This window comes from Mirounga angustirostris, unplaced genomic scaffold, assembly GCF_029215605.1.
Source record: "Mirounga angustirostris isolate CCGP_5_RB_7025 unplaced genomic scaffold, mMirAng1.0.hap1 SCAF_16, whole genome shotgun sequence".
NCBI lineage: Eukaryota > Metazoa > Chordata > Mammalia > Carnivora > Phocidae > Mirounga > Mirounga angustirostris.
In genome coordinates, this window is record NW_026991724.1 from 53,372,857 (window position 1) to 53,399,352 (window position 26,496).

The 26,496-nt window shown below is 54.1% G+C and overlaps 1 protein-coding gene across 5 annotated transcripts in view; it reads left to right on the forward strand.

The window, feature by feature from the left end:
• Nucleotides 1-301: 301 nt before the first annotated feature.
• AP2A1 (adaptor related protein complex 2 subunit alpha 1) overlaps nt 302-26,496 on the forward strand; it is a 31,958-nt gene continuing 5,763 nt past the window's right edge. For 2 of the 5 annotated variants that reach the window (XM_064581456.1, XM_064581457.1), the window contains exons 1-11: nt 303-514; nt 12,845-12,913; nt 13,109-13,251; nt 13,409-13,602; nt 20,105-20,234; nt 20,662-20,763; nt 22,187-22,295; nt 25,466-25,616; nt 25,745-25,870; nt 25,955-26,123; nt 26,255-26,392. In XM_064581456.1, the coding sequence (XP_064437526.1) occupies nt 448-514; nt 12,845-12,913; nt 13,109-13,251; nt 13,409-13,602; nt 20,105-20,234; nt 20,662-20,763; nt 22,187-22,295; nt 25,466-25,616; nt 25,745-25,870; nt 25,955-26,123; nt 26,255-26,392 (1,398 nt within the window). In that variant the 5' untranslated portion in view covers nt 303-447. Of the gene's footprint in view, nt 515-12,844; nt 12,914-13,108; nt 13,252-13,408; nt 13,603-20,104; nt 20,235-20,661; nt 20,764-22,186; nt 22,296-25,465; nt 25,617-25,744; nt 25,871-25,954; nt 26,124-26,254; nt 26,393-26,496 lie in introns of all 5 variants that reach the window. The other 3 variants (XM_064581458.1, XM_054511511.2, XM_054511512.2) reach the window with 3 other exon arrangements.

A 26,496-nucleotide genomic window follows, 5' to 3' on the forward strand; every position in this document is an offset into this window, starting at 1 on the left:
CCTTCGCCGGATCCAATTAGCATCGGACCCGGCCGCACGGAGGGGGCGGTCCCACCGCACGTACCCGAACTCCTCCCGTCTCTCGGGCAACGCCCCTTCCCCCCCCTTCCTACGAACGGAAATAGCGGGCCACTGGGCCAATCGTAGCAGCGTGCCTTTGTCCAGCGGCCAATGAGAGAGGACGCGGGGGGGAGGGTGAGCCCGAGTCTGAGCGGCAGTAATCCGAGCCAATGGGAGGCTGATAGCTCAGGACGGCGGACGGGAGGGGAGGGGCCGGGGGCGGAGCCGCGGCCTGCCGCCCGCCCGCCCGCCCGCCAACCCGCCCTCCCCCCCGGCCGGCTGGGCTCCTCCGCGCTGCTTGGGGTCCTTTCCTCCCGGTCCCCGCCTGCCAGCCCCCGCCGCGCTGTGCCCTGCCCGGCCAGGCCTGGAGCCGACACCACCGCCATCATGCCGGCCGTCTCCAAGGGCGATGGGATGCGGGGGCTCGCGGTGTTCATCTCCGACATCCGGAACTGTGAGAGCGCGGCCGGGAGACGCTGGAGGGAGGGGGAGCGTGGAATTGAGGCGCCCGGGGGTTACAGAGGGGCCCGGGGCATAGAAAGCCATTGCGGTCGTAGAGGGAGAGGATAGAGAGGCCCCGGGGGAACTTTAGGGTGGGGGGAATGGAGGGACTTAGGGTGTCATAGAGTGCCTCTTGAGGTGACGACACGGAGTGGCTAGAGGCGTCCGGGAGGGTCTTAAAGGAGAGGAGGCTAGTACAGTCTCAGGACTGGGGACATAGAGGTGTCCCCCGGGAATGATAGAAAGGCTTGGGGAACCTATTAGCGACGGGGTTAGAGAAATCCCTGATGTCGATAGAAAGGGAAGGAGGTGCATGGGTGCGGGGGTACCCTGTGGAGCGATACAGTGGGAGAGAGCCAGAGGGGACCGGGAGAACGTATAACACAGGAAGCATAATGGGGCCAGGCTTTGAGGGCCTGGCTGAGGGGGTGTCAGAGAGGGGAAGGGGCTAGGTAGGTCACTGAGGCTCCTGGCTAGTGCACAGAGAGGGCCTGGGAGTAATAGAAAGTTCCGGGGGGTTGGGGAGGAGAGATGGGAAGGTGGGGGACTATAGCGGGACCCTGATGAGGGACAGAGGGGCTCCAGGATGGAGGATGGCTTAGGAGACATGGAGGGCAGTGGAGAGTGGGCTAGAAGGGTCGCTAAAGGGAGAGGAGGAGTCAAGGAACACAGAGGAGAGGTGCTGCAGGTGGAGGGCTCTTGGGAAAACCTGAGACAGGAAGCTGGAGGCCTGGAAAGAAGAGATTATAAAGTGGGGGTTTGGGGAATGTGCCAGAAGGGGGAAAGCCCGGAGCTCAAAGAAGGGCCCAGGGAGCCTTAGGTATTTGCGGGGAAGAGATCTGGAAAGCTGGGGGTTGGGGAAGCCTGGTCCCAGAGAGAGGTCAAAGGTCAGGGATCACGCCAATCTGAATCTGGAGCCCTCTCCCACCTGACCACATCAATATGGGGACAGTGATCATCAGCAGGAAGGATTGTCGTGACGAGGAGAGACCTGGTGCCAAGTCAGCTCCCAACTCCTGGGAGTGGGTGTTGGTGTTCGGAGCCGCCAAGAGCTTCGGAAGCTATATCTGCATGGGCTCTAGGGTCAGCAAGACCTGGGTTTGAGTTGGGGCACTGTCACTCCCTAGCCATGTGACCTTGAATGGGGGACTTCACCTCTGATTTCCTCATCTGTCAGGAGGGACTGCCGATTGCACCTTCCTGATGAGGTTGTTGTGATAATGTATGTGACTGAGGCCTTTTGCACATTCCAGGCACTGGACGGTCTTGGCTGTTGTTTTTGTCATTCGCTGGATTTGACACATGGCCTCTGTTAGATGCCCAGAGATTATCTTAGAGTTTAGTAGGTCTGAAAGGACCTGGCACGTAGTAGGTGCTCAGTGAATGAGAGGGGTGGAAGCCGTTGGGTATCAGGTGGAGAAGAGATGTTATGGTTGTTATGGAAAGAGGTGAGCAAGGAGGGGCTGTGGCTTAGGTGGGGGGCCAGCTGTTAGGAGTAGGTGCGCCTTGCCCCTGATGCCTACCAGTTATGTGAAGCGAGGTGACTCTGGGCAAGTCATTTAACCTCTCTGAGGCTCAGTTTTCTCTCTTTCTTTCTTTCTTTCTTTTTTTTTTTTTAAAGATTTATTTATTTAGAGAGAGAGATCACGAGTGGGAGGGGCAGAGGGAGAGGGAGAGAGAGAATCTCAAGCGACTCTGCACTGAGCACAGAGCCTGACACGGGGCTCAGTCTCACAACCCTGAGGTCATGACCTGAGCGGAAATCAGGAATCAGGAGTTGGCTGCTCAACCCAGGCGCCTCTGAGGCTCAGAGTTCTTGTCTGCAAACTCCCCTGATAATAGCATCTTGTCTCTGAAGGTTCATTCATTCATTCATTCAACAAATAGTTTTTGATCACTACTTTTTGACACTGTACCCAGGACTGGGCTACAACAGTGAACAAGAATCCCTGGTTTGGGAACACCCAGGCCATGAGGGACATAGAAAATAAACACAGGGGCGCCTGGGTGGCTCAGTCGTTGAGCATCTGCCTTCGGCTCAGGTCATGATCCCGGGGTCCTGGGTTCGAGACCCGCATCGGGCTCCCCGCTCGGCGGGAGGCCTGCTTCTCCCTCTCCCACTCCCCCTGCTTGTGTTCTCTCTCTCGCTGTGTCTCTCTCTGTCAAATAAATAAATAAAATCTTTAAAAAAAAAAAAAAGAAAAGAAAAGAAACACAGAACGACAATAAATGATACCATGTCAGAGGGTAACCGGTAGTGTGAAAGAAAGGAAGGAAAGAAAGATGAGGAGGGATCAGGATTGAGATGGTGCTTGGGTAGGCCCTCACCAAGGAGGTGACATGTGAGTAGACTTTTGAGTTAAGTGAGGGAACAGGCCCTGCAGATTTTGGAGGGAAGGGCGGTCCAGGCAGAGGAATGGTTTGTTCAAAGGTCCTGGGGTTGCAGCATGTTTGGCGTGTGTTCCAGTAAGAGCCAGGGGACCCATGTGGCTGGAGCTGAGGGGGAGAGGGCAGGAGATGAGGACAGAGAGGGGACAGGGATGGTGAAGGGCTTTACGGGCCTTAGAGAGCACTCTGGCCTTTCTCTGGGTGAAATGAGAGCGGCAGGAAGGTTTAGAGCACAGGAGGGACGTGAGCTGATTGATGTTTTAAAATACTTGCTCTGCTGCCATGAAGAGAACAGACTCAGGAGGTAGTGGCAGAAGCAGGCAGATAATTAGGGGCTGCTGCAGGCATCCGGGTGAGCGATGGTGTTGGCTTGAGTGGGGTGAGAAGTGAATGGTGAGAAGTGGTTGGTTTGGGTACAGATTTTGAAGGATTTGCAAGGGGATTGGATGATGGGGGTGGGGAAGGAACGAGAAGACAGGTCGGCATCACTGCAGGACCCCCGAGGGGAGACTCTGACTTGGGGCCAGTAGAGGTAATTTGGCCACATGAGTTGGGGCTAGAGAATCAGGGATTCCTCCTGTTCTTCGTCTTCCCATCAAGTGAATGTCGAATGACTCATGTGTTTCAAACCTTATAGAGGGTGTGGGGGACACAGTGGCGAACAAGACAGGTCTGTCTGTGTCCCTGTGAAGCTCCCAGCCCCATGAAGGAGACAGGTACTGATAAAAAGCGTAGCCGTCCTTCTCACAAACACGTGTATACAGATGTTCATAGTAGGGTCAGTCACCATAGCCCCACAATGGAAGCAGACAACCCAATGTCCATCATCGGGTGAATGGATGTACAAAATGGGGTCTGCCACACAATGGAATATTATCAAGCCGTTAAAAAGAATGACACACTTGGTGCACCTGGGTGGCTCAGTTGGTTAAGCATCTGCCTTCAGATCGGGTCATGATCCCAGGGTCCTGAGATCGAGGCCCCTGTTGGGCTCCACGCTCAGCGGGGAGTCCGCTTCTTCCTCCCCCTCTGCCCCACCCCCTGCTTGTACTCTGTCTCTCTCTCAGATAAATAAATAAAATGTTTAAAAAGCCGGGGCGGGGGGCACCCTGGGTGGCTCAGTCAGTTAAGCTTCTGACTTGGGCTCAGGTCATGATCCTGGAGTCCCGGGAGGAGTCCTGTGTCAGGCTCCCTGCTCAGCAGGGAGCCTGCTTCTCCCTCTCCCTCAGCTCCTACCCCCTGCTTGTGTTCTCTCTCTCAAATAAAATTAAAAAAAATAATAAAATAAAGAATGACACACACTACAACATGGATGAACTGTGGCGAAAGCCTCGTTCTAAGTGAAAGGAGCCAGACACAAAAGGCCACATATATGATTTCATTTGCATGAGATGTCCAGAACAGGCAAATCCATAGAGATAGAAAGTAGGTTAGTGGCCACCTAGGGCTGGGTAGGGGGTGGTGGAATGTGAAGAGACTGCCAGTGAGTGTCGGGTTTCTTTTTGGGGTGATGAGAATGTTCTGGAAATAGATCGTGGTGATTGTTGCACGAGACTGTGGATATACCGAAGACCACTGATTTGCACACTTTAGAACGGTGAACTTTATGGTATGTGAATTGTATCTCAATTTTTTGTTATAAGAGGAAAAAACTTGTAGCTGTCCTAAGTCCAGTGAGAGAGAGGGCCACAGTGTTGAGAGAATGAAGACTCTGTCTGGTTGCATTGCTCAGACAATGCGGCAGAGTTTGCCAGGCCAGGGGAGGGGGGGAAGAGCTGCAAAGGCAGAGGGACAGCCATGCAAAGGTCCTGAGGCCCAGCGGAGACTGAGCTGAGGCCTATGTGCCTGGTGCACAGGAGGATGGGGTGGGATCTGATGTCAGGTGGGTGGGCAGAGGCCACGTTGGTGTTTGTCCTGAGAGCACTAGGGAAGGTTTCAAGCAGGAGCGAGGGAAAAGGCCTGACGGGTGTGGGTGAGCCAGCGCTCAGAGACAAGCAGGTGGAGGAAGGGGAGGGTTGTGGAAGCATCTTGCTGGAGAATCTGAAGGCATAGTGGAGTTCAGAGGAAAGACTGTAGAAGGAGGTGAAAGGCAGGCTTTGAGAAGGAGGGCAAGGAAGGGCAAATTCTGCAGATAAGGGGAAAGGTTTGGGCTGGGCCTAGCCTGAGGGCATGGTCCTGCGCGGTCTTGAGTGGGGAATCTGCTTCCTAATCACTTAATCTGACCGGGAGCTTCCAGGGCCCAGGCTGGGGCTGTCTGGCTGTCTCCTGTCTAGGGCCCCAGCTCCCCGCAGGCCTGAGGAGAGTTTGTGAGGGAGTGAACAGGAAGGGGGGTGCTGGGTTGCCACAGTGCCCTGAGCTCCTCCGTTAGGGTACATCCTACTCCAGATTGTGACCCATTCCTTTTGTGACTTCTCCCCCAGGCCCGTGAGCACAGGCCCTGCTCTGATCCCTCCCTGGGTCCCCAGGTCTGCAGACACTGGGACCTGGCCCACGGGAATCCTCAGGAGACGTTTGCTAGTTGAAAGAATAAGTGAATGAATGAATGAATGAATGAATGAATGAATGAATGAGCAAACAAACCAGTCTTTATTGATGAGCACTGATTGAGTGCTAGACATTACTCTAAGTAATGGGATTGCAACAGTGAACAAAAGTCCCTCTCAGTGGTGCTCATATTCTAAGGGGAAACGGATCAGTACACAAGTAAATATATAGTATTCAGATGTACAGACAGGTGGTGGGGGCGGGGGGGTGAGAGGACATAAAGCAGGAAAGGGGTATGGGGACAAAGTTAGGGATAATGCTGTTCTATAAGCTGGTCAGAGAGTCTCTTGCTGAAAAGGTGACACTGGAGCAAAGAATCAAATCTGGTGGGTGAATTAGGCCTGCATAGATCTGGAGGAGGACATTCTTGGCAGCCTGTGCAAAGGCCCTGAGGCAGGACTGTGCTAGGAGGAATTCGAGGAGGAGGAGCAGGAAGAGGAGGCCACTGATGATGGGGAGGGTAGGAGTTGTGGTCAGAGAGGGAACTAGTGGATCTGTAGGGCCTGGAGGATGACCGTGAGGACGTCGCTTTTAGTCTGAGCCAGATGGGAGCCATGGAGGGATTTGGAGAACGGAAGGGACAGGAGTCCTCTGGCCACTGTGGAGAGACCAAAAAGAATGAGTCTCACTTCAGTGGTTCCCCAACATTAGTGTGCACTGGGGGCCCCCCACCCTGCCCCAGGCCCTGCACTTTAAGGAACGGGCTTTAGGTTGTGAGTATGCACTAGATGCTGATGATAGACAGCCCCAGGCCTGGCCTCACCCCCTTCTGTGTCATCTAGTGCACCGGCCCACAGTCTGCATTCAGCACCTTTCCTGTGCCAGGACGATTCTGAACCATGGGGATGCCCCCTGGGAATGAAGCAGCCCCACATCGCTGCTCTGGGGGTGCTGCATTCTGACCGGAGGCCAGACGGGAGGGCTGACAAATCGGCATGTACACCCTTCCCTTAACCCTTCAGGTGGCAGGCCGCCACTCAGGGATGGTCTTTGCAGCTGCGTTCATTTTGCAGCTGGTTGTTCCAGGAGCCTGTTTTCTCTCTCGGGTGGTGATGACTTTGATAACACGAATACCGTCTGACCCAGCAAGCCGGATATGGAAGCTTCAGTTTTCCAGTAGCCACATTACTGAAGTAAAACCGGTGAAATCAGTTTTCATGTATTTTATTTACACCAGTACATTCACCGTGTTGTTTGAATGTGTAATCAATATTTTCAGAATTATTCATGAGACAGTTTTATGTGCCTTTCTCAATGAGGCCACATTTTCATTGGGAACGCTTGCTCTGTATTTAAGAGTTCGCAAACTTCAAGATTAAAAAAGTAGATTCGCAGAGTACTTGGGTTGTTCCAAACATACCTTGCGGTGACTGAACTGAGAATTGGTTTTTAATTTTAAATTTATGGAGGATACAGATTTCATCCCTCAGCAGCACCAACCGTGTGTCAGGTGCCTACTAGCCCCATGTGGCCCGTGGCTCCCGCATTGGGCAGTGCAGGCCATCGTCTTCTGGATTTTATAGTGGTCCAGAGTTAATAGGCATCGGCTTCCAGAACTCTCTTTGAGTACTCTGGGCAGTTGGGACTCCTGTGGGAGACACAGCACGGGGGGGGGGGGGGTCCTAGAAGAGAGGAACATTTGTTTTATTTATTATTTATTTATTTTATTTATTATTATTATTTTTTAAAGATTTTATTTATTTGACAGAGAGAGAGATAGCGAGAGCAGGAACACAAGCAGGGGGAGTGGGAGAGGGAGAAGCAGGCTTCCCACCGAGCAGGGAGCCCGATGTGGGACTCGATCCCGGGACCCCGGGATCATGACCTGAGCCAAAGGCAGACGCTTAACGACTGAGCCACCCAGGCGCCCCGAGAGGAACATTTGTTACCTTGTACTGTAAACAGTAGCTGTCTCCCAGTAAGGTACTGGACCCCCTTACCTGCTACCTCCATAAAAGGATGTCAGTCCCTCCAGGGTGGAGGAACCCGGGGTTTTTAGGATGCCTTTGGTGACAGAGACAGGCCCACCTGATGTTGCAGCTTAGCGCCCACGCAGAGAAGGCTTTATGTCCCCTCACTAGCGGAAGCCCCGAGGTAGGGCAGGTCCTTGCTCAGCCATTCCTTGCCCTAGCCCGCAGCAAGCCCTCTTTTCTACCCACACGCTCCTCACAACCACAGCTACCAGCAGAAGAGGGGCCTGCAGCCTCCCATGGCTCCCCAGCCCTCTGAGAAAAACCAGAAGAGGTCTGGGCCTGCCTGCTGTGCTAGTCTCCGGGCCTTTGCACGGCCTGGAGCACATTTCCCCTTATTTCTGCTTGGTCCAGTGCCGCTCTGAATGTTGATCCTCAAATCCCGGGAGCTATGTACCAGGAAGACTTCCTCCCCTGGTCTGATTCCAGCCTCCCAGCCCCCATCACATTTGCCTCTGTCAAAGTAGTTGCTTGTCCCTGTCAGCCTCCTTTCCAATCCAGGAGCTCCCCTGGCGCAGAGCTTGTGTGACTCATCCCTGAGCCTGGCCCAGGGAATGTTTGAGGATAAGAAATCCCTTTAAAATGCCCGGACATACTTGCATGCCTCCCGTGATGGTGAGCTCATCCCTCTATCGCTGGCTGGCCCTGAGTTCCTTCCATTAGCCCAGTTCTGTCCCAGCTGCCCTCAGCCCCTTTTTTCCATGTGTTATCCTCAGTAGCACCCATGTACTATCTCTGGGCACCCAGGCTACTGCTTGCCTCTGGATCTCTGCAGAGACTGTGCCCTCTGCCGGGATGCCCTCCCTCAAGGCTGCAGCCTCTTCTCTTCTGGAGACCTGATGCTTTCTTCTCTCTGTGAATTCTTTTTTTTTTTTTTTAAGATTATTTATTTATTTGAGAGAGCACAAGCAGGGGTTGGGGGGAGCGGCAGAGGGAGAGAGAAAAGCAGACTCCCCACTGAGCAGGGAACCCGACGCGGGACTCAATCCCAGGACCCTGCGACCATGACCTGAGCCGAAGGCAGACGCTTCACTGACTGAGCCACCCAGGCGCCCCTCTGAATACTTTTTTTTTTTTTTTAAAGATTTTATTTATTTGACAGAGAGAGACACAGCGAGAGCAGGAACACAAGCAGGGGGAGCGGGAGAGGGAGAAGCAGGCTTCCCGCTGAGCAGGGAGCCTGATGTGGGGCTCGATCCCGGGACCCTGGGATCATGACCTGAGCTGAAGGCAGCCGCTTAACCGACTGAGCCACCCGGGCGCCCCTAATTAAAGACTCTTTAAAGACAAAATATACACACACATACATATATTCTCTAAATATTCCTTAAATTGTCCCTATCTGCTTGATATAGTCTTTTGCATAGCTGATTGCTTCTCTATGAACATATATTTATATGTGATTTCGTGTACAAGTATAATAACTTACATCTGTATATGTACGTATATGGAGATAGTATATGTATTAAAAAGCCCACAGATCCTAAGTGTCAGGCTTGATGAACTTTTCCTGACTGAACACAGTTGCAGAATCGGCCCCCTGAGGCAGAAATGACATCCCCTCCTTGTGTACCCTCCCAGTCCCCTGTCCTCCCCGCCAAGGATAACTACACTCCCATCATCCAACACCATAGGTTAGTTTGCCTGCATCTCGAAGCTTTTAATAGTGGTTTAAACGAAGTCCAGAGAGTGCTCTAGCCTCAAATTCAGTTGCTGTTCAAATGTCTGTCTCTCTGCAATAAAGTTTAAGCAGGTGCTTTGTAATATATGGTCCATTTATAATAGAGGATTTTTTTTGTCTGGTCCCTACACAACAGTTTTTTTTTTTTTTTTTAAAGATTTTATTTATTTATTTGCGAGAGAGAGAATGAGAGACAGAGAGCATGAGAGGGAGGAGGGTCAGAGGGAGAAGCAGACTCCCCGCCGAGCAGGGAGCCCGATGCGGGACTCGATCCCGGGACTCCAGGATCATGGCCTGAGCTGAAGGCAGTCGCTTAACCGACTGAGCCACCCAGGCGCCCCAATATATGGTCCATTTATAATAGAGGATTTTTTTGGTCTGGTCCCTACACAACAGTTTTAAGGCGAACACTTGAAACAGTTGTGGTCATCCTCAGGAATAGAACAGAGCGTGCACACTGGTTCCCAGGGCCCACCCCACCCCCGCCACCACCCTCACCCAGGCCGTGCTCAGCAGTGTGGCTTCCTTCTGGCTGCCCTCACCCGGTGAACTGCTGCTAAACGCTCCTCACCTTTCGGAGCGCTCCTCAAATGTCCCCTCCTCCTGGCAGCCACCACCAAGGCCCCGGGTGGCCTGTCTCTGTGCATTTCACTCAGGTGTGGGGACAGGGCTCATTGCCTGTACCTTCTCAGGCCAGGAACCCCTGGGGGCAGATCAGAAGTTCCGGGGCGGCATGGGTTCTGGGTGCCCAGCGTCACCCCCACTCAGGCCTGGCCCACGGAGCTCGGGAAATGTGTCATTAATAAATGATCAGGTGGCCTCTGGGGCCACACAGGCCAATTCAAGCTCATCCCTGAGGAACTGGCCCTTCCTGGCCTGGGTCCCAGAGACCCTCTCCCACCCTCATCCCCGGGTCCTCCACCCCCTTCCTGAGGATGGAGAGCTGGTCGCTCTACACTTCTTAAGGCCCTTATTCACATCTTCATGCCTTTTCTGAGCTTGGCACTTGGTAGGCCCTTGGAACATGGAGTTGCTACCCAGAAAAGTGGCAAATGGTGGCCCTGCCCTCTAGGGGCTCCTTTTGTGGCCTGGGGGACAGGGGCAGACCCCGACACCCACAGCAGGTGCTCTGCTGGAGGGGACACAGGCCACGTGGGAGCCACACGTGTGGTTTTAACTTTAACCGTAGCCACACTGTTTGTAAACGGAGAAAGCAGCTGGAAAGCTTAATTTTACTCACATGTTTCCATAATCTGATACACCAAAATGTTGTCGTTTCGACACGTAATCAGTGTTTTTAAGTTTTCGATGAGATACTTTACGTTCTTTCTTTCTCCTCCTCGGTCTTCCAAATCCAGCGCGTCTTTGCCGCCTAAATCCCATCTCAGTTCGGAGCAGCCACATTTCAGGTGCTCAAGAGCTGCCTGGCTGGTGGCTGCTCTATTGGACAGTGCAGCCCAGGGCCCGCTTGGCACCGGTCAGGAGGTACTAATCAGAGGGGGCTTCCTGGAGAGAAGCTTGTGGCAGCTTCCCTGGAAGTTGGGAGTTGGCGGTGAGGCAGGATCTCTAAAGACGAGGAGCGCTCATACCCTCGCCTGTTCGCTCATTTGTTCATTGCAACGGCCTCCCAGGTGCCTGGCCACATGCTTGGGGATGCGGGTGACACGGCCATGGGTCTGAGCAGGCCTCTGCTCTTCAGATGACCAGACATTTATTAAGCACTTGCTGTATGCCGGGCACTGTGGTAGAAGCTCCCTCGTGATGCTCCTAATCTGAAGTGGGAGCCAAGGTTGGACAGTAAATCTAAATAAAATAGTTACAGGGTGTGAAATGTACCAGGGAGGACTTTTTTTCTTCTTCTTTTTTTTTTTTTTTTGAAGATTTTATTTATTTATTTGACAGAGAAAGACACAGCGAGAGAGGGAACACAAGCAGGGGAAGTGGGAGAAGGAGAAGCAGGCCTCCCACAGAGCAGGGAGCCCGATGCGAGGCTCGATCCCAGGACCCTGGGATCATGACCTGGGCCGAAGGCAGACGCTTAACGACTAAGCCACCCAGGCGCCCCTTTTTTTCTTCTTCTAATGGTGGAAACAAGTATAAGGCATTGGCTTGAAAGAACTGGTCAGAAAAGGCCTCTCGGGGGTGCCTGGGTGGCTCAGTCGGTTAAGCGGCTGCCTTCAGCTCAGGTCATGATCCCAGGGTCCTGGGATCGAGCCCCGCATCGGGCTCTCTGTTCAGCGGGGAGCCTGCTTCTCCCTCTCCCTCTGCCTGCTGCTTACCTTGCTTGTGCTCTCTCACTCTCTGTCAAATAAATAAATAAAATCTTAAAAAAAAAAAAAAAGCCTCTCGGAGGAGGTGACAAGAGCTGAGACCCAAGTGACAAGGAAATGACCTGAGAGATAGGCCCAGGTGGAGGGTGCAGCACCTACGGGACCCTCCCCGAGATAGGAAGGAATGTGGAGTGTCCACGGAGGCGGTGGAGGCCAGGGGGCCAGAACACACAGTAATGTAGGGAGGAGTGAGGGTGACATTGGTGGGGTGGCCAGGGCAGGGCCAGAGGGCTTGGTAGCCATGGGGTGGGCTCCCCCCCAACAGGGAGGCGGAGAGGTCAGAGAGGAGGCTGCTGCAGGGTTCTGGGTGAGGAGGTTGTGGTGATGGTCCCGGTGTTCTGAAGGTCAAGCCGAGGGGACATGGCGTCGGCCCGAGTGAGGGGGTAGAGCGCCTGGGGTTCTGTTTGGACGAGAGTGAGCTGGGCAAGGACGAGATGGTGAAGTCGGGCTCCAGTGGAAGTGGGGGGCGTGGGGAGGGACACAGCAAGCTGTGAGGGTGCCTGTGACCTAGTCACCATCCAGTCAGATCGCCCTGACTTAGGTGTCTGGGCATCAAGGAGCACCAGAATCCCAGGACCCGGCCCATGGGGTCAGGGAAATCCCTCTAGACTCATCCCTTAAGTGGATCTTGTCAGAAGTGTAGGAATGTCGCAGATGAGTTCTGGGAGAGGTTGGCAGCCAGGAGATGGAAGAGGTGGGTCTGTGGGCCTGGCGGCCAAGGACTGAAGGATGGAAGGAGGGATCGGAAGAGAGGGGGCGAGCTCAGCACCCAAGGGTCTGGCCTGGCGACTTCATAACACTGGAGCAGGTCAGTGGGGATGTCGTAGGGGTGAGAGTCCTGGGGGACAGCTAGAAGGCAGCTGAGCTCTTCCTTCCTTCCTTCCTTCCTTCCTTCCTTCCTTCCTCCCTCCCTCCCTCCCTCCCTCCACTCCTCCCTCCCTCCCTCCCTCCCTTCCTCCTTCCCTCCCTCCTTTTCACCTTCCCTCCCTCCCTTGTCACATATTTCTTGCCAGGCCAGTTCTGGGGGCTGGTGGTGGAGGCATAACCAGAGCTGTGGGTGGATACAGGAGTCCCCAGGGCCAGTACAGTTCAGGGACCAGAGTGAGAGGAGGAAGGAGGGAGCAAGTCAGGGATCACCTCACAGTGTGCCAGCCATCTCTGGGTTGGAAAGACCGATGAGCCATGGTTCTCACCTCTGTGAAGCTCCCAGCTAGAGATGGGGCCCACGCTTGGCCTCAGCCCCAGGGCCCAGGGCCCCAGGGTGGATGGAGTGTGCCCTTCCAGCTGGGAGAGGCCTTGCCAAGGAAAGAGAGCACAGGTAGTTCAACTGTCTGGGACCCTCATCACCTGCCCTGCCTTCTCCTCCCCAGGTAAGAGCAAAGAGGCAGAGATTAAGAGAATCAACAAGGAACTGGCCAATATCCGCTCTAAGTTCAAAGGTAGGCTGGAGGCCTAGAGTCCTGGGTCTGAGGGAGGAGGGGCTGGGGGCCTGGACCCCTGGGTCTAAAGGAGGAGGGGCTGGAGGCAGGACTCTTGAGTCTGAGGGAGGAGGGACTAGGAACTGGGATACTTGAGACTTACAGGTATGATCCTTCCTCATTCTGTCTCCCCTTTCCTCCTTCCTCTGGCTCTAGGGGACAAAGCCTTGGATGGCTACAGTAAGAAAAAATATGTGTGTAAACTGCTGTTCATCTTCCTGCTTGGCCACGACATTGACTTTGGGCACATGGAGGCCGTGAACCTGCTCAGCTCCAACAAGTACACGGAGAAGCAGATAGTGAGTCTGGGGAGGAAGGGCTGGGGGCCTGGACTCCTGGGTCTGAGGGAGGATGGGGCTGGAAGTACAGACTCCAGGGTGGGAGGATTGGGGCCTACGATCCATTAACCACAAGCCTCCCAGCCCCACCCCCACCCCCCCCCGCCTTCTCACCCAGGGTTACCTCTTCATCTCGGTTCTGGTGAACTCAAACTCCGAGCTGATCCGGCTCATCAACAATGCCATCAAGAACGACCTGGCCAGCCGCAACCCGACCTTCATGTGCCTGGCCCTTCACTGCATCGCCAACGTGGGCAGCCGTGAGATGGGCGAGGCCTTTGCCGCTGACATCCCACGCATCCTGGTGGCTGGGTGAGGCACTGGGGACCCAGGTGGGGTGGGGTTTGGAATGGAATAGACAAGGCCCAGCCAAGTGCAAGGGTCAGAAGATTGCGTCACCTGCCCAAGGTCTCTAGCCAGGACGTGGGGATAATACGGGGCTTAGATTCTGTTGGCAGCCCAATGGTTCTCTCTCCTCACTGAGCCGACTCAGTGGTGTGACGCAGGCCCCCAACAGATCCAATGGGGGGTGTGTCGGATTAACTGACCTTGAAGATCTAGTATAAAAGAGGTGATAAGCGTAAGTTCTGTTGGCAACAGCCCTCTGGAACTTCTGCATCTCGAGTCATTCACTCAAACATTTGTTGAGCCTCTGTTGTGTGCAGAGTGTTGTGCTGATTGCCAGGAATATAGTCATGACCAGAAATGGACATGGTCATCGTCTTCCCAAGCATTCATGGTCCAGAGTGGGAAATAAACATTGACTGAATAATTGCAGGGTGAAATGTACAGTTCCTCTTGGAACCGTGACGTGGGGCACAGGAGCCCATAAGGACATTTAGTTAGAATCCTGACCTAGTCTGGGGGATCAGGGAGAGCTTCCAAGAGGAAGTGGCATCAGGCTGAGACCTGGTGAGGAGGAGTTGTTGGCTGTGGAGAGGGCAAAGGCATGGAAGGCACTGGGGTCAGCCTGTGTGATCATCCTGAGGCAGGGGGTCATTCGTCAAATATTTTTTGAGTACCTGCAATGTGCTGGGCCCTCTGATGGGTTTGGGGAGGCAGGAAAGAGAAGCAAGGACTATTGTGCCCACCCTCAGGAAGCTTACACCTTACAGGAAGCTTACATGAGAGGATACCCAAAGAGCAAACATATACATAAAAAGTAAGATGAGTTCAGATAGTAATAAATGCTATGAAGAAAACAAAACTGGGTAGTAGGGGGCAACGGGGTGAGAGGCGGTAGAAGCTACTTAGATACACTCATCAGGGAGGGTCTCTCCAAGAAGGTGACTTGTAATTAAGACTGGAATGATGAGAAGATAGTTATTTTAAAATGTTGGGGAGTGTCCGAAGCAAAAGGAGCAACAAGTGCAAAGGCCCTGAGGCATGAGCTTTCTATATTCAAGGAACCAAGAGATACTCTCTGTGGCTGGAGGGCAGTGAACAAGAGACAGAGTAAGGGGAGTTTGGATTTTATTCTAGTTGAAATGGGAGGAGTTGGTGTATTTTAAGTAGGCACGTGACATGATTGGCTTTGTATTTTTATTTATTTTTATTTTTTATTTTTTTAAGATTTTATTTATTTATTAGAGAGAGAGAGACAACAAGAGAGGGGACACAAGCAGGGAGAGTGGGAGAGGGAGAAGCAGGCTCCCCGCCAAGCAGGGAGCCCGATGCAGGACTCGATCCCAGGACCCTGGGATCATGACCTGAGCTGAAGGCTTAACGACTGAGCCACCCAGGCACCCCTGGCTTTGTATTTTTAAAAGATCACTCAGCTTGGTATGGGAGAAAGTACGACTTATATTTCTGGCAACATGGTGGACTCGATCCCTGACTAATGCTCTCGCTGAAACCTAATAATATAGGATAAAAGAGGAAAGGAACTATTCTTCAATGTATTCATGAGCTAGTGAGAGAATTAGGAGCACACAGGCCGCAAGCTAAGAGGGGCCTGGCACCTGGGGAGATGGGCAGAGGGCCAAAGCCAGATTTTGCTTAGAGGGTGAACCCAGATATTTGTCTGGGGGCCCTGCAGCGTCTGGGAACAGGATACAAAGCTTGTCTGAGGAGAGGCTCCAGAAACCACACTTCAAAGTGAGGGTGACCTAGAAATAAATCCCCTTGGGGACTATAAGCAAAATTACCCGTTTCAAACCTTGGCACAGAGCAGCCCACACACTGGTTTTCAGCCTGATTTTTCCCTACCTGGGTTATCTACAAATTCTTAAGCCAAACTTTAGTTGAAAGTGATTTAAGCTAGAGTAGCCCGGCGCCTGACAGAAGCAAGCAGGCCTTTTCTGGAGAAGCCTGCCTTCACCGCAGACGGAGCTCTAAGTCACATGTAACGCCCAGTCAGAAATCACTAAACACAGGCCGCACGGCACCATGAGGGAGAACCAGCAGAAAGGGGACTGAAAGTAACAGCTGAATTGGAATATTCATATAAGATGCGAAATAAATATGTTTAATATGTTTCAGTAACTGAGAAAACAATTTAAAAATAGAAGCGTAAGCAGATTTGAAAAAGAAATGGAGACATTTATTTAAGCGGTTTGGCTTAGCAGCAGGATAGACAGAGCCAAAGCAGAATTAGTAAACAGGAGGTAGAACTGAAGAAAGTAATCAGAATGCAGCCCAGAGAAACAGAGATGGAACATTCCAAGAGAGATTAAGAGTCATGGAAAGATGGAGAAGGTCTAACATAACACTATTTAGAGCATTAGAGGGACGCCTGGCTGGCTCAGGAGGTAGAACGTGCGACTCTTGATCTCAGGGTCGTGAGTTCAAGTCCCATGTTAGGTGCAGGGATTACTCAAAAAACTTTAGAGCTCTAGGAAGAGAGAATATGACAGAGGCGTTGTTTGAACGGATAACGCCTGAGAATGAAAGAGGCTGATCCTCAGAATCAAGTAGCTCAGGCAGAACTGGAGACTGGGGTGGGGATGGCGACAGAGAGACCACTGAGACGTCCACTGCCGTCCAGGTCAGAGCTGACGGGGGCTGGGGCCAGGGGTGTAGCCGTAGAGGTCGTCACTGGGTACGTTCCAGGACAGAAGCCGACGGGACGGATTACCGGGGGTGGGAAAGCAAGAGAGGGTGAGCTCGAATGGGTGGATGACGAAGCCTGGGGAGAAGCAGGGAAGTGAGAGGCAGGCCCTGAGCCGGGTTTGGCAGCGCTGGATGTGAGGTGCCTGGTGGACATCTGGGCAGAAACGTCCAGTAGGTGGCTGGACGGCAGGGAGCTGGGGCCGCAGAGGGAGTGTGGGAGAGACGGGCACAGAGTGACGGGCATAGAACTCGAGCCACACACACCTTCCACGGTTCTGGTCGCCACATCAGACAAAGTAAAAACAAACAGGTGAACCTTCTTTTAATATTTTAATTTAACCCGGTCCATCTAAAATATTTTCATTTTGACACCGGATCAACGTGAAAATTGTCCGATAATTGTCCATGTCATCACCACACGTGAGCGTAACGTACACACATGTTGTCTCTCAGTTTGGATTGGCCTCGCGTCCCGTGTCCATTAGCTACGTGTGGCTGGGGCCACCATACAGGACAGCATGGGATGGATGGTAATAAAGCCGCAGCCGGATGAAGTCCCTCGGGGAAGACATGAGAAGGGATGAGAAGTGACCTAAGGCTAAGCCCCAGGGTGACCCAGTGTGTCCAGGTCTGGCCAGGGAGATGGGAGGGAAATGCAGAGTGGGCTGTGGCTCGGAAGCCGAAGAAACTCCGAGGATGGAGTGGTCAGTCGTGGCAAAACTGCGGCCACCCTGAGCGGGGAGAAGCCAAGAAGGAGGCCAGTATGACAAGACTTATCTGAGCAGAGGTGACACCCAGTTTCACACCAGGGAATGGATGCTGAGGTCTGGGCCAGGCTGGGGTTGTCTGAGCGCTCTGCGGGCCTCTCTTGACACCCGAAACTTGGCCTTGACTGTGACTGGGGCATAGAGCAATATATTTTTTTAGGTAGATTTTTTTTTTTAAATTATGATAAAATTCACATAACATCACGTTCACTGTGTCAACAGTTTACAGTGTACAATTCAGTGGTCTTTTTTTTTTTTTAAAGATTTTATTTATTTATTTGAGACAGAATGAGAGAGAGTGAGCACATGGGAGGGGGGAGGGTCAGAGGGAGAAGCAGACCCCCCGCCGAGCAGGGAGCCCGATGCGGGACTCGATCCCGGGACTCCAGGATCATGACCTGAGCCGAAGGCAGTCGCTTAACCAACTGAGCCACCCAGGCGCCCACAATTCAGTGGTCTTTAGTATATTCACATTGTTGTGCAGCCACCACCACTAATCACCCCAAAAAGAAGCCCGGAACTCCTTAGTAGCTCACGCCCATTGCCTTTCCCTCTAGCTCCAGACAGCCACTCATCTGCTTTGTGTTTCGTTGGTTTTGCCTATTCTGGACATTTCAGATAAATGGAAGCATGCGATACGTGGCCTTTTGTGTCTGGCTTTTCACTCGGCATAACGTTTTCGAGGTTCTTCCATGTTGTATGCAGACGTACTTCTGTCCTTTTTTATGGCCCGGTAATAATATTCTGCTGTCTGGAGGAAGTGTGTTTTAGTTATCCATTCATCAAAAAGGTTCCTTTTGACTCTTGTGAATAATGTGCAAATACATTGTGTGAACTTTGTTTTCAGTTCTTATGGGTAGATGCCTGTGCGCGGAATTGCTGGGTCATGTGGTATCACAGCTTTTTTTTTTTTTTTTTAAAGAAAGTTAACAGTTGAATTCCCCTGTCACGTCCCCTACATCATCTCCATCTTCCCCTCCCTCCCTGTGCCCTGCATTCGATGGTCATTATTCCCACGTACCTCCCTGTCCTTTTATCCTGGGCACACACCCCTGCGTTCCGTAGTTTCAAGCTTTACCTAAATAGTTGCACAGTCTCTGGTTAAGTTAACCAAGGTGATAAATAGCCCTTATTCCTCCATTTGGTGTACCGTGGGCGTTTCCTTACCCATAGCTGGAGGTGATGGTAGGGATCACCTCCCTCGAGGGCTGGAGAAACACCTAGAACAGAGCATGGCCCGGGGTCAGGGCTCGTGCCATGAGCTGTGACGATGGTGAAGACCATTAAGCAGCACCATTCCACTGGTCTCAGATAGACCTTCCACTGGTTTTGGTTTTAAGTTGATGACGGTCAGTCAGCAAACGTTCTCATGCTGTCACCTTCAACATGCACGCGTGCCCGCCCCCAGGGTGGGTGTCCAGGAGCAGCCTCGCTGGGCTTGGTCCGCATCACTCCCAGCGGCACGCCGACCCGGGGTGGCCCCGCTCCTCTTCTGAGGGCCTGTCCCCATGTCTCCTCGAGGGCAGCTGTATCCGAGGCCCGGCTGGCGGAAGGAAACAACGCTGCCTTGTCGCCATTCATGTTTCTCCTGCACATCCAGCGAAATGGCTTTTCACCTGGCCTTTGACTTGTGGAGGTCCCTCCTCCTGGGACTTCCCTCTGTGTCCTTTGCCCAGGCTTCGGTTGGGTCCTCTCCAGGAAACCCTTGACCTGGAGGCCGCAGCCTGGGCGGTCAGGACAGCTCCCCACGCCCCCTCTGTGTCCGAGGCCATGCCAGCTTCCGGTCCACGGTGTCCTTTCTTCACCCCCCAAATCCTCCTTAGGAGGAAACTGCCCGTTGGAGAGAGTCAGTGTCTCCCCACCGGAAGCATGCTCCGCCAGTCAGATCCTCAAGCACGTGCGTCTGGCCCCGGTTCCTTGGTTTTCTTTTTTGTTTTGTTTTGGTTTTGTTTTATTTTATTTATTTGAGAGAGAGAGAATGAAAGACAGAGAGCATGAGAGGGAGGAGGGTCAGAGGGAGAAGCAGACTCCCCGCCGAGCAGGGAGCCCGATGCGGGACTCGATCCCGGGACTCCAGGATCATGACCTGAGCCGAAGGCAGTCGCTTAACCAACTGAGCCACCCAGGCGCCCCAGGTTCCTTGGTTTTTCATGAAGAGATCAATGAGTTCGTCCCGGAGGGTACCTGGCTCACTGCTGGTACATTTCCTGCTGTCACCCCAGTGTTGGTGCTTCCCTGCTCGTCACCGGCAGCGGCTCCGTCCCCCCCCCCCCCCCCCCCTGTAAAAGCAGGATCGTCGCCATGGCCCTCAATGCCCGGCATGGTCTGGCCCCCTGTCCCCCGTCCGATCTCCCGGCTTCTCCCCTCCACTGCTCGCTCACTCACGGCAGCCACACACAGCCCCGCGGCCGCCTCAGGGCCTCCACACAGGCTGTGCCCTCTCCCTGGGATGTGCCGGGCAGAGATTTTTGGGGTTTTCTCATTAAGCTCAGTTTTCCATTCACCTGCCACCTCATCAGAGAGGCCTTCTTGCAAAACAGCGTGCCTGGCCTGCGCTCATTGGCGCCATAGCCCTGACGCCGGGCAGGGTCTGGTGTGTGTGCTGGGGTACGAGCCGCCTGGCTAGAAGGTAAGCTCTGTGAGGACAGACGTTTGGACCAGTCTGTGCGCCCCTGTCTCCACAGTGCCTCCAGCAGAGCCTGCTGCCCACAGGCGCTCAGGAAAGTGTTGGTAAATGAATGAAGGTGCACAGGCAGGCTTGACACTCTGCGTAGTTCTGCCAGTGACCCCAAGGTTACTGAGATGGAACCCATTTTGCAGATGAAAAAAACTGAGGCTTGGTGGGTGATGAGGGCAGCACCAGATTGGATCCCTGGTCCCTCTGGCTCTCTCCACCTGCTGCTAGCCGCCCTTCCTGGGAGGAGCGGTAGAGGAGGGAAGGTCTGTGTGGGGCTGGGGTCGCGCTGACCTCCCCCCACCCAATTGTGTCCCCACAGGGACAGCATGGACAGCGTGAAACAGAGTGCAGCCCTGTGCCTACTACGGCTGTACAAGGCCTCACCCGACTTAGTGCCCATGGGCGAGTGGACGGCCCGGGTGGTGCACCTGCTCAACGACCAGCACATGGTGAGCCCTGGGCCTGGCGCCCGGAGACCCTGGGCTCCTGCCTCCCAGAGCCACCCCCACCAAATCACCCAGAGACCCTTCTGCCTTGGACGCTCATATGGAAGCCCGGGGAGTGTCCCACCCCCGCCCTGATTCCCACCTGGATGCCCAGGGCCCCCCACCTCTGTCCCTGCCTTTACTCAGGCACCTAGAGATCTTGGGCCAGTGTCCTGAGTACCTGTCACCCGCCCAGGTATCCAGAAACCCCCATGTCCTTCCCCGATTAACCCCCCCACCCCCCAGCTGTCCAGGGATCTTGTCCATTGTCCCCAACACCCATCACCCACCCAGCCCTTGAGTCTCTGCTTTCAGATCCACAGCCTGGACACTTGTCACCAGGCTGACCCTCCCCCCACAGCCCTGACCTGCCACTTGTCTGCCTCTGCAGGGTGTGGTCACGGCGGCTGTCAGTCTCATCACCTGCCTCTGCAAGAAGAACCCGGACGACTTCAAGACGTGCATCTCCCTGGCTGTGTCTCGCCTGAGCCGGGTGGGTGTGGTCTTGTCATGGGCTGTGGGAGGTGGCCCTGGCATCTCTGTCCCCTGGAACGACTCCCTGGTCCCCCTCACTCTCCCTCAGAGGCAGCCCCACATGGTGGTTATGAACTCAGCCTCTGAGCTGGGCTCATCCTGGCTCTGCCACTTCCTGGCTGTGTGGCCCCAGACAAGTGGCTTCACTTCTCTGGGCCTCACTGACCCCATCTGTTCAATGGGGACAATACCAGTGCCCAGCTCACAGCGTAGCTGCTGGCAATCAGTCTGTATAATGTCAGTATGGGCCTGGGTGTTGTGAGCACCCAACAGGTGAGAGGGGCTGTCCTGATCTCTTCCCCCTTACCTCACTGTCTCTTGCTTCCTTCTGCATTCCCTGCTGTTCCTCCTGCGTCTCTTAAACCTTTCCCTTCCTGTCCTTCCTTCTGCTCCTCTTACCACCTTTGCCCCTGGGAACAAACCCTCAGGCCACCTGTGTTCCAGGCTCTGGGGACACAGATGAGTCAGACCCGAGCCCTCCAGGAACTCCTTGTCCTGTTCGGGGCGGGGGGGGTGTGGGGGGAGATGCGGCAGGGCAGGCCGACTGGCAAAGCTTTTCATAAAAGAGGTGATCTGGGCTGTCACGGAGGTAGTACAGGGCATTGTAGACCCCAAAGGAGGTACTTACCCCAGCCTGGAAGTCTAGGAAGGCTTCCTGGGAGAGGTGATCCCTGGATGTGAGTATAAACACTTCTTGGGCGGGTCAGAAGAGGCCTGGATTCGCAAGCAAAGAGAACAAACACACCAGCTCATTCAGTCGCTTTGTCATCCATTCACCATACATGTGAATGCTCCCGCGTGCCGGGCTGGTTGGGGAGACACGGACAGGGACACTGGGGGCCGGCACACGCCATCGTGGCATGGTACATGGGAATGCTTCCTGGAGGAGGGATTTCCCAGCTTCAGCAGGAGCTTTCCATAAGGAAAAAAGTCCCGCACTCTTCCTGCTAAGTCCCCACGTCTTCCCCGAACCTTTCTTATGTCCGATCTTGTATTAGGCCTGGGAACCCAGAAAAGGGTCAGAGCCATTTCCTAACCCCTGAGCTGCTTCCAGCCGTGGGGGACCGCTACAGGGACACAAGTCTGCAGCGAGCTGGTGTGATCTATGTTCTGTGGAGGAGCCCAGAGCATTGCGAGGCTCCTGTTTGGAGTAAGGGGCTCACAGAAGGGACTCGGTTGGCAGAGACTTCGCCTCCTGACAGCAGCATTGCATGGAAAAGTCAGGAGCCCTGGCTTAGGTTGCTCGCTGTGTGCTCCAGGCCTCCTCACTCCCCTCCCTGGGCCTCAGATTCCTGCACCCACTTCGGAAGACAGTGTGGCTCTGCCCTGCCCCTGCCCCGTGCCCTTCCCTGTCCATGCCTCACCCCCTCTTCCGCCCCCAGATTGTCTCGTCGGCCTCCACCGACCTCCAGGACTACACCTACTACTTCGTCCCGGCGCCCTGGCTGTCGGTGAAACTCCTGCGACTGTTACAGTGCTACCCACCGCCAGGTACCGCCGAGCCCGCCCAGGCTGGGGCCTGGGGCCTGTCAGGGTTTCTGTGAGGCTGTAGGTGTTGGGGGGCAGCCCAAAGAATCGGACAGATCATCGTGCCTTGTGGATCTGCTGTGGGCCAGGGTCCCTGTGAAGCCACGCTTTTGTTTGCTCCAGCCCTGTAACAGAGGGACTCTTGTCACGCCTGCCTTATGGGTGACAAAAGCAAGGCTGGGGGAGGGGAGGTCCTTGCCCAGGGTCCCCAAGATCCCCAGCAGATCAAGGGATGATTCCAGGCTGTGCTGTTTGAATGAGCATAGCTCTGTGCGAGATTTTCATGACCTTATTGCTCAAGGTCACAGCGATCGTGGGGATGATGAGCCTAGCATGAGCCAGGTAACGCACCGGGGGCGTCTGTGCCCTCTGACAGGGCTAGCGAGGGGGAGCCATCCCTGCAATATGCAGACAGGGAGCCTGAGGCTTGGAGATGAGACGTCACGTTTCCAGGCCCAGGCAGCGACTAAGACAGAGCCTGATGCCAGCATCTGGATCCAAGTCCCTCCCTCTACCCCATAGGCCCTGGCTCCCCCTGAGCTCCCATTTCCTCAGCTGTCTGACCTCATAGAGCAGTTTGGAGGGACCCCGTGCTGAGGTGCTCAGCACACAGTAGGTGACTGATAAACCAGCTCCCTTCAGTTCAGCCAGGGCACCGAGCACCTGCTGTGGTCAGGGCCTGCGGTGTGGCCCTGAGTGTTCACATGCAGCTGTGCACAAGCATGTGCGTGCGCACACGTGCGTATCTATGAACGCATGACTGCGTGTGCACGTGTGTGTATGCGCGTGCACGCACTAATTGACTGTATAATGGAAGTGACGCCAGGGGCCCTTCCCAGCCCGTGAAAGCCAGTGGTGAATTTTGTCACGTGGCCTTGCGAAAGCCTTGTTCCCCTTCTGGGCCCTTCTCACCCTGTAGGGAAGAGCTCGGGCACATCTGTAAGCTCACTTGCATCGCAGGAGTCCCGCCTCATCATTTGGGGTTGTGCCCAGAGCGGGCACCTCGCCTACTCTCACCCTCTGCGTCATCGGAACTACAGCCGTGGCCCTGAGCAAACAGTGCTGGCCCAGCGAGGCCATCTCCGATTTATCTACGAGAAATTTTTCCGATGCCCTATTATGAAAAGTTCTCCAACGTCCAGACAAGTCGAGCGCACCCATCACCCAGACTTCACATTTTGCTGTGCATGCGTGCTCTCAGTTTGCTCTTTTTTTCCTGAAGTGTTTAAAAATGAGTTAGAGACATCATGATGTTTTTACCTTTGAATATCTTGGTGCACATTTCTAAAAACTGTGGGCGCTTTTATTCACAGCAGCAATTCTGTGGTCATGCTTGAAGCTCGCAACAGCTCCCCAGGGGTCTCCAAGACCCACTGTGGATTTTCCTAATTAGCCCCATAATACTCACAGGCTGTTCAGCCTGGGATCCAATCAAGATACAAGTATTTTTTTAATTTTTTTTTTTAAGATTTATTTACTTATTTTAGAGGGAGCAGGGGGAGGGGCAGAGGGAGAGAGAGAAGCTGACTCCCTGCAGAGTGCGGACCCCAGTGCAGGGCTCGATCTCATGACCCTGAGACCATGACCTGAGCTGAAATCAAGAGTCAAACGCCTAACCAACTGAGCCATCCAGGCGCCCCTCAAGATACAAGTATTGAGGGAGGCTTGGCTGGCTCAGTCAGTGGAGCACCCGTCTCTTGATCTCAGGGTCATGGCTTCGATCCCCACATTGGGCACAGAGATTACTTAAAAATAAAAATTAAAGAAAAAAAAGAAGAAGAAAAAGATACAAGTGTCGAATATAATTATTTCTCATAAAGCTCTGTCTTAATCTGGAAGAATTGCCCCTTTATTCTGTGCCATTGGCTTTCACCCCACCTTTTTTTTTTTTTTAAAGATTTTATTTATTTGACAGAGAGAGACACAGCGAGAGAGGGAACACAAGCAGGGGGAGTGGGAGAGGGAGAAGCAGGCTTCCCGCGGAGCAGGGAGCCCGATGCAGGGCTTGATCCCAGGACCCTGGGATCATGACCTGAGCTGAAGGCAGACGCTTAACGACTGAGCCCCCCAGGCGCCCTTCACCCCACCTTTTTATTATGAAAAATTTCAAACAGATCACTTGCAAGAACAGTGTCATGAACACGCAAGGCCCCTGAGACCCAGCGGAGACCATGAACGCTGCTCTTGGCGCCCCAGTTGGCTTGCTGTCTCAAACACACACTTACTTGCTCCCTTACTTGACATAAGTTGCAGACATCATAATGCTCCGCCTGCCCAAAATACACCCACACACATTTCATGAGACCCAAGAACACTGCACAAAGCCACAGTGCCCTTGTCACACCTGAGAAGATTCAAGATCACAGTGTCAGCTGCTGTCCAGGCACCATCCACACCCTGCCCACTGTCCAAGCTTTATTTGTATGGCGTAAACAAAACACAGTACAATTGAGGGCCACGACTTAGATTTCATTATGTCTTTGTCCGTTTTGGGGGTCTGGAATAGTCCTTCCCCCCCCCATCCCACTACCTGTTTTTGAAGAAACCGGGACAGTTTGGCATTGCAAGGGTGTCCCGCATTCTGGATTTGGCTCAGAGCTGCCTTGTGTCCTGTAGTTCATCCCTCTACCCCGAGAGCCGCCTGATACATCCGGGTGTGACATTTTCCTCTAGAACACTTGACAGCCGTTCTATGCACATGGTGTTACCTCGCACCCCACGGAATGGCAGTTATTGGTGTTGGTGTGAGCCCCTGGTTGGCATGTATCTGTCTCAGGTGCTCAGACTGCTGCTCGGGGAGACCCCGGTTTCACAGTGTCTCTGGGGAAGGTTTCTTTGCCCTGTGAGAAACCTAAAGGGTATCAGTGCTGCAGAAGGGGAAACTGAGGCTCACAGGTGGCAGTCAGCGCCGAGCAGGACAAGAGCCGAGGTCTGGAGTGTTCTCTTTTGTGGGCCCGCTGCCACCTCCCCAGTCACCTAGAGACCGAGGACGAGCTTGAAGGATCAGAGACCCCAGCCCACAGCTGCAGGGCCCACACTTCCTGTGGAAGATGAGAGCCCTGGGGTGGCCCCTTGCCCCGCACATGGGCAGGGCTGACAGAGCTTATCCTGGAACATGCCCTCCATTTCCCCAGAGGATGCTGCCGTGAAGGGGCGGCTGGTGGAGTGTCTGGAGACCGTGCTCAACAAGGCCCAGGAGCCCCCCAAGTCCAAGAAGGTCCAGCACTCCAACGCCAAGAATGCCATCCTCTTCGAGACCATCAGCCTCATCATCCACTACGACAGGTGCCTGCCTGGGGGGCTGGGGGCCCAGGGGCCCGGGGGCCTGGACTCCTACGTCCTAGGATAATAGTGCTGGGAATCGTGACTTCGAGATAGGAGGATGATGAAGCTGTGAATTGTTACCTCCCCAGAGTGGTGCTGGACCCCTCCTGGAAAAAGCAGAATTCCCGACTCTCTTCATTTGGGCCCAACGGCCCAGATGTCTGGGTCGCCAGGAGTGGTCATGATGGGAACGGAGGGCAAGAGTTAAGACTCAGGTCCTGAAGGTGATGTGGGATGGGTCAGCTGGGCCCATGTCCTCCACCTTCTCACTTCCCCCCGTTTCTGCTTCTTGTTGGCAGTGAGCCCAACCTCCTGGTGCGGGCCTGTAACCAGCTGGGCCAGTTCCTGCAGCACCGGGAGACCAACCTGCGCTACCTGGCCCTGGAGAGTATGTGCACGCTGGCCAGCTCCGAGTTCTCCCATGAGGCGGTCAAGACCCACATCGACACCGTCATCAATGCTCTCAAGGTACGCCACGTTGGAGCCTGCCCCAGGCCACGCCCTGCACGCTGGCCTGTGTCTCTGCTCCCTCAGAGAGGTGCAGGGCTCAGAGGCCATTGCAGAGCCTAGAACATACCGCACCTGCTCTCCTCCCTCAGACGGAGCGGGACGTCAGTGTGCGACAGCGGGCCGCTGACCTCCTCTATGCCATGTGTGACCGGAGCAACGCCAAGCAGATCGTGTCAGAAATGCTGCGGTACCTGGAGACGGCGGACTATGCCATCCGTGAAGAGATTGTAAGTTCCGGGAGGGGCTGAGCACCTGGACTTCTGGATCTCAGGGAGGAGGGGCTGGGGGCTGAGCCTCCTGGGGTCTCCGGATGGGGACAGTGGTGAGGCCA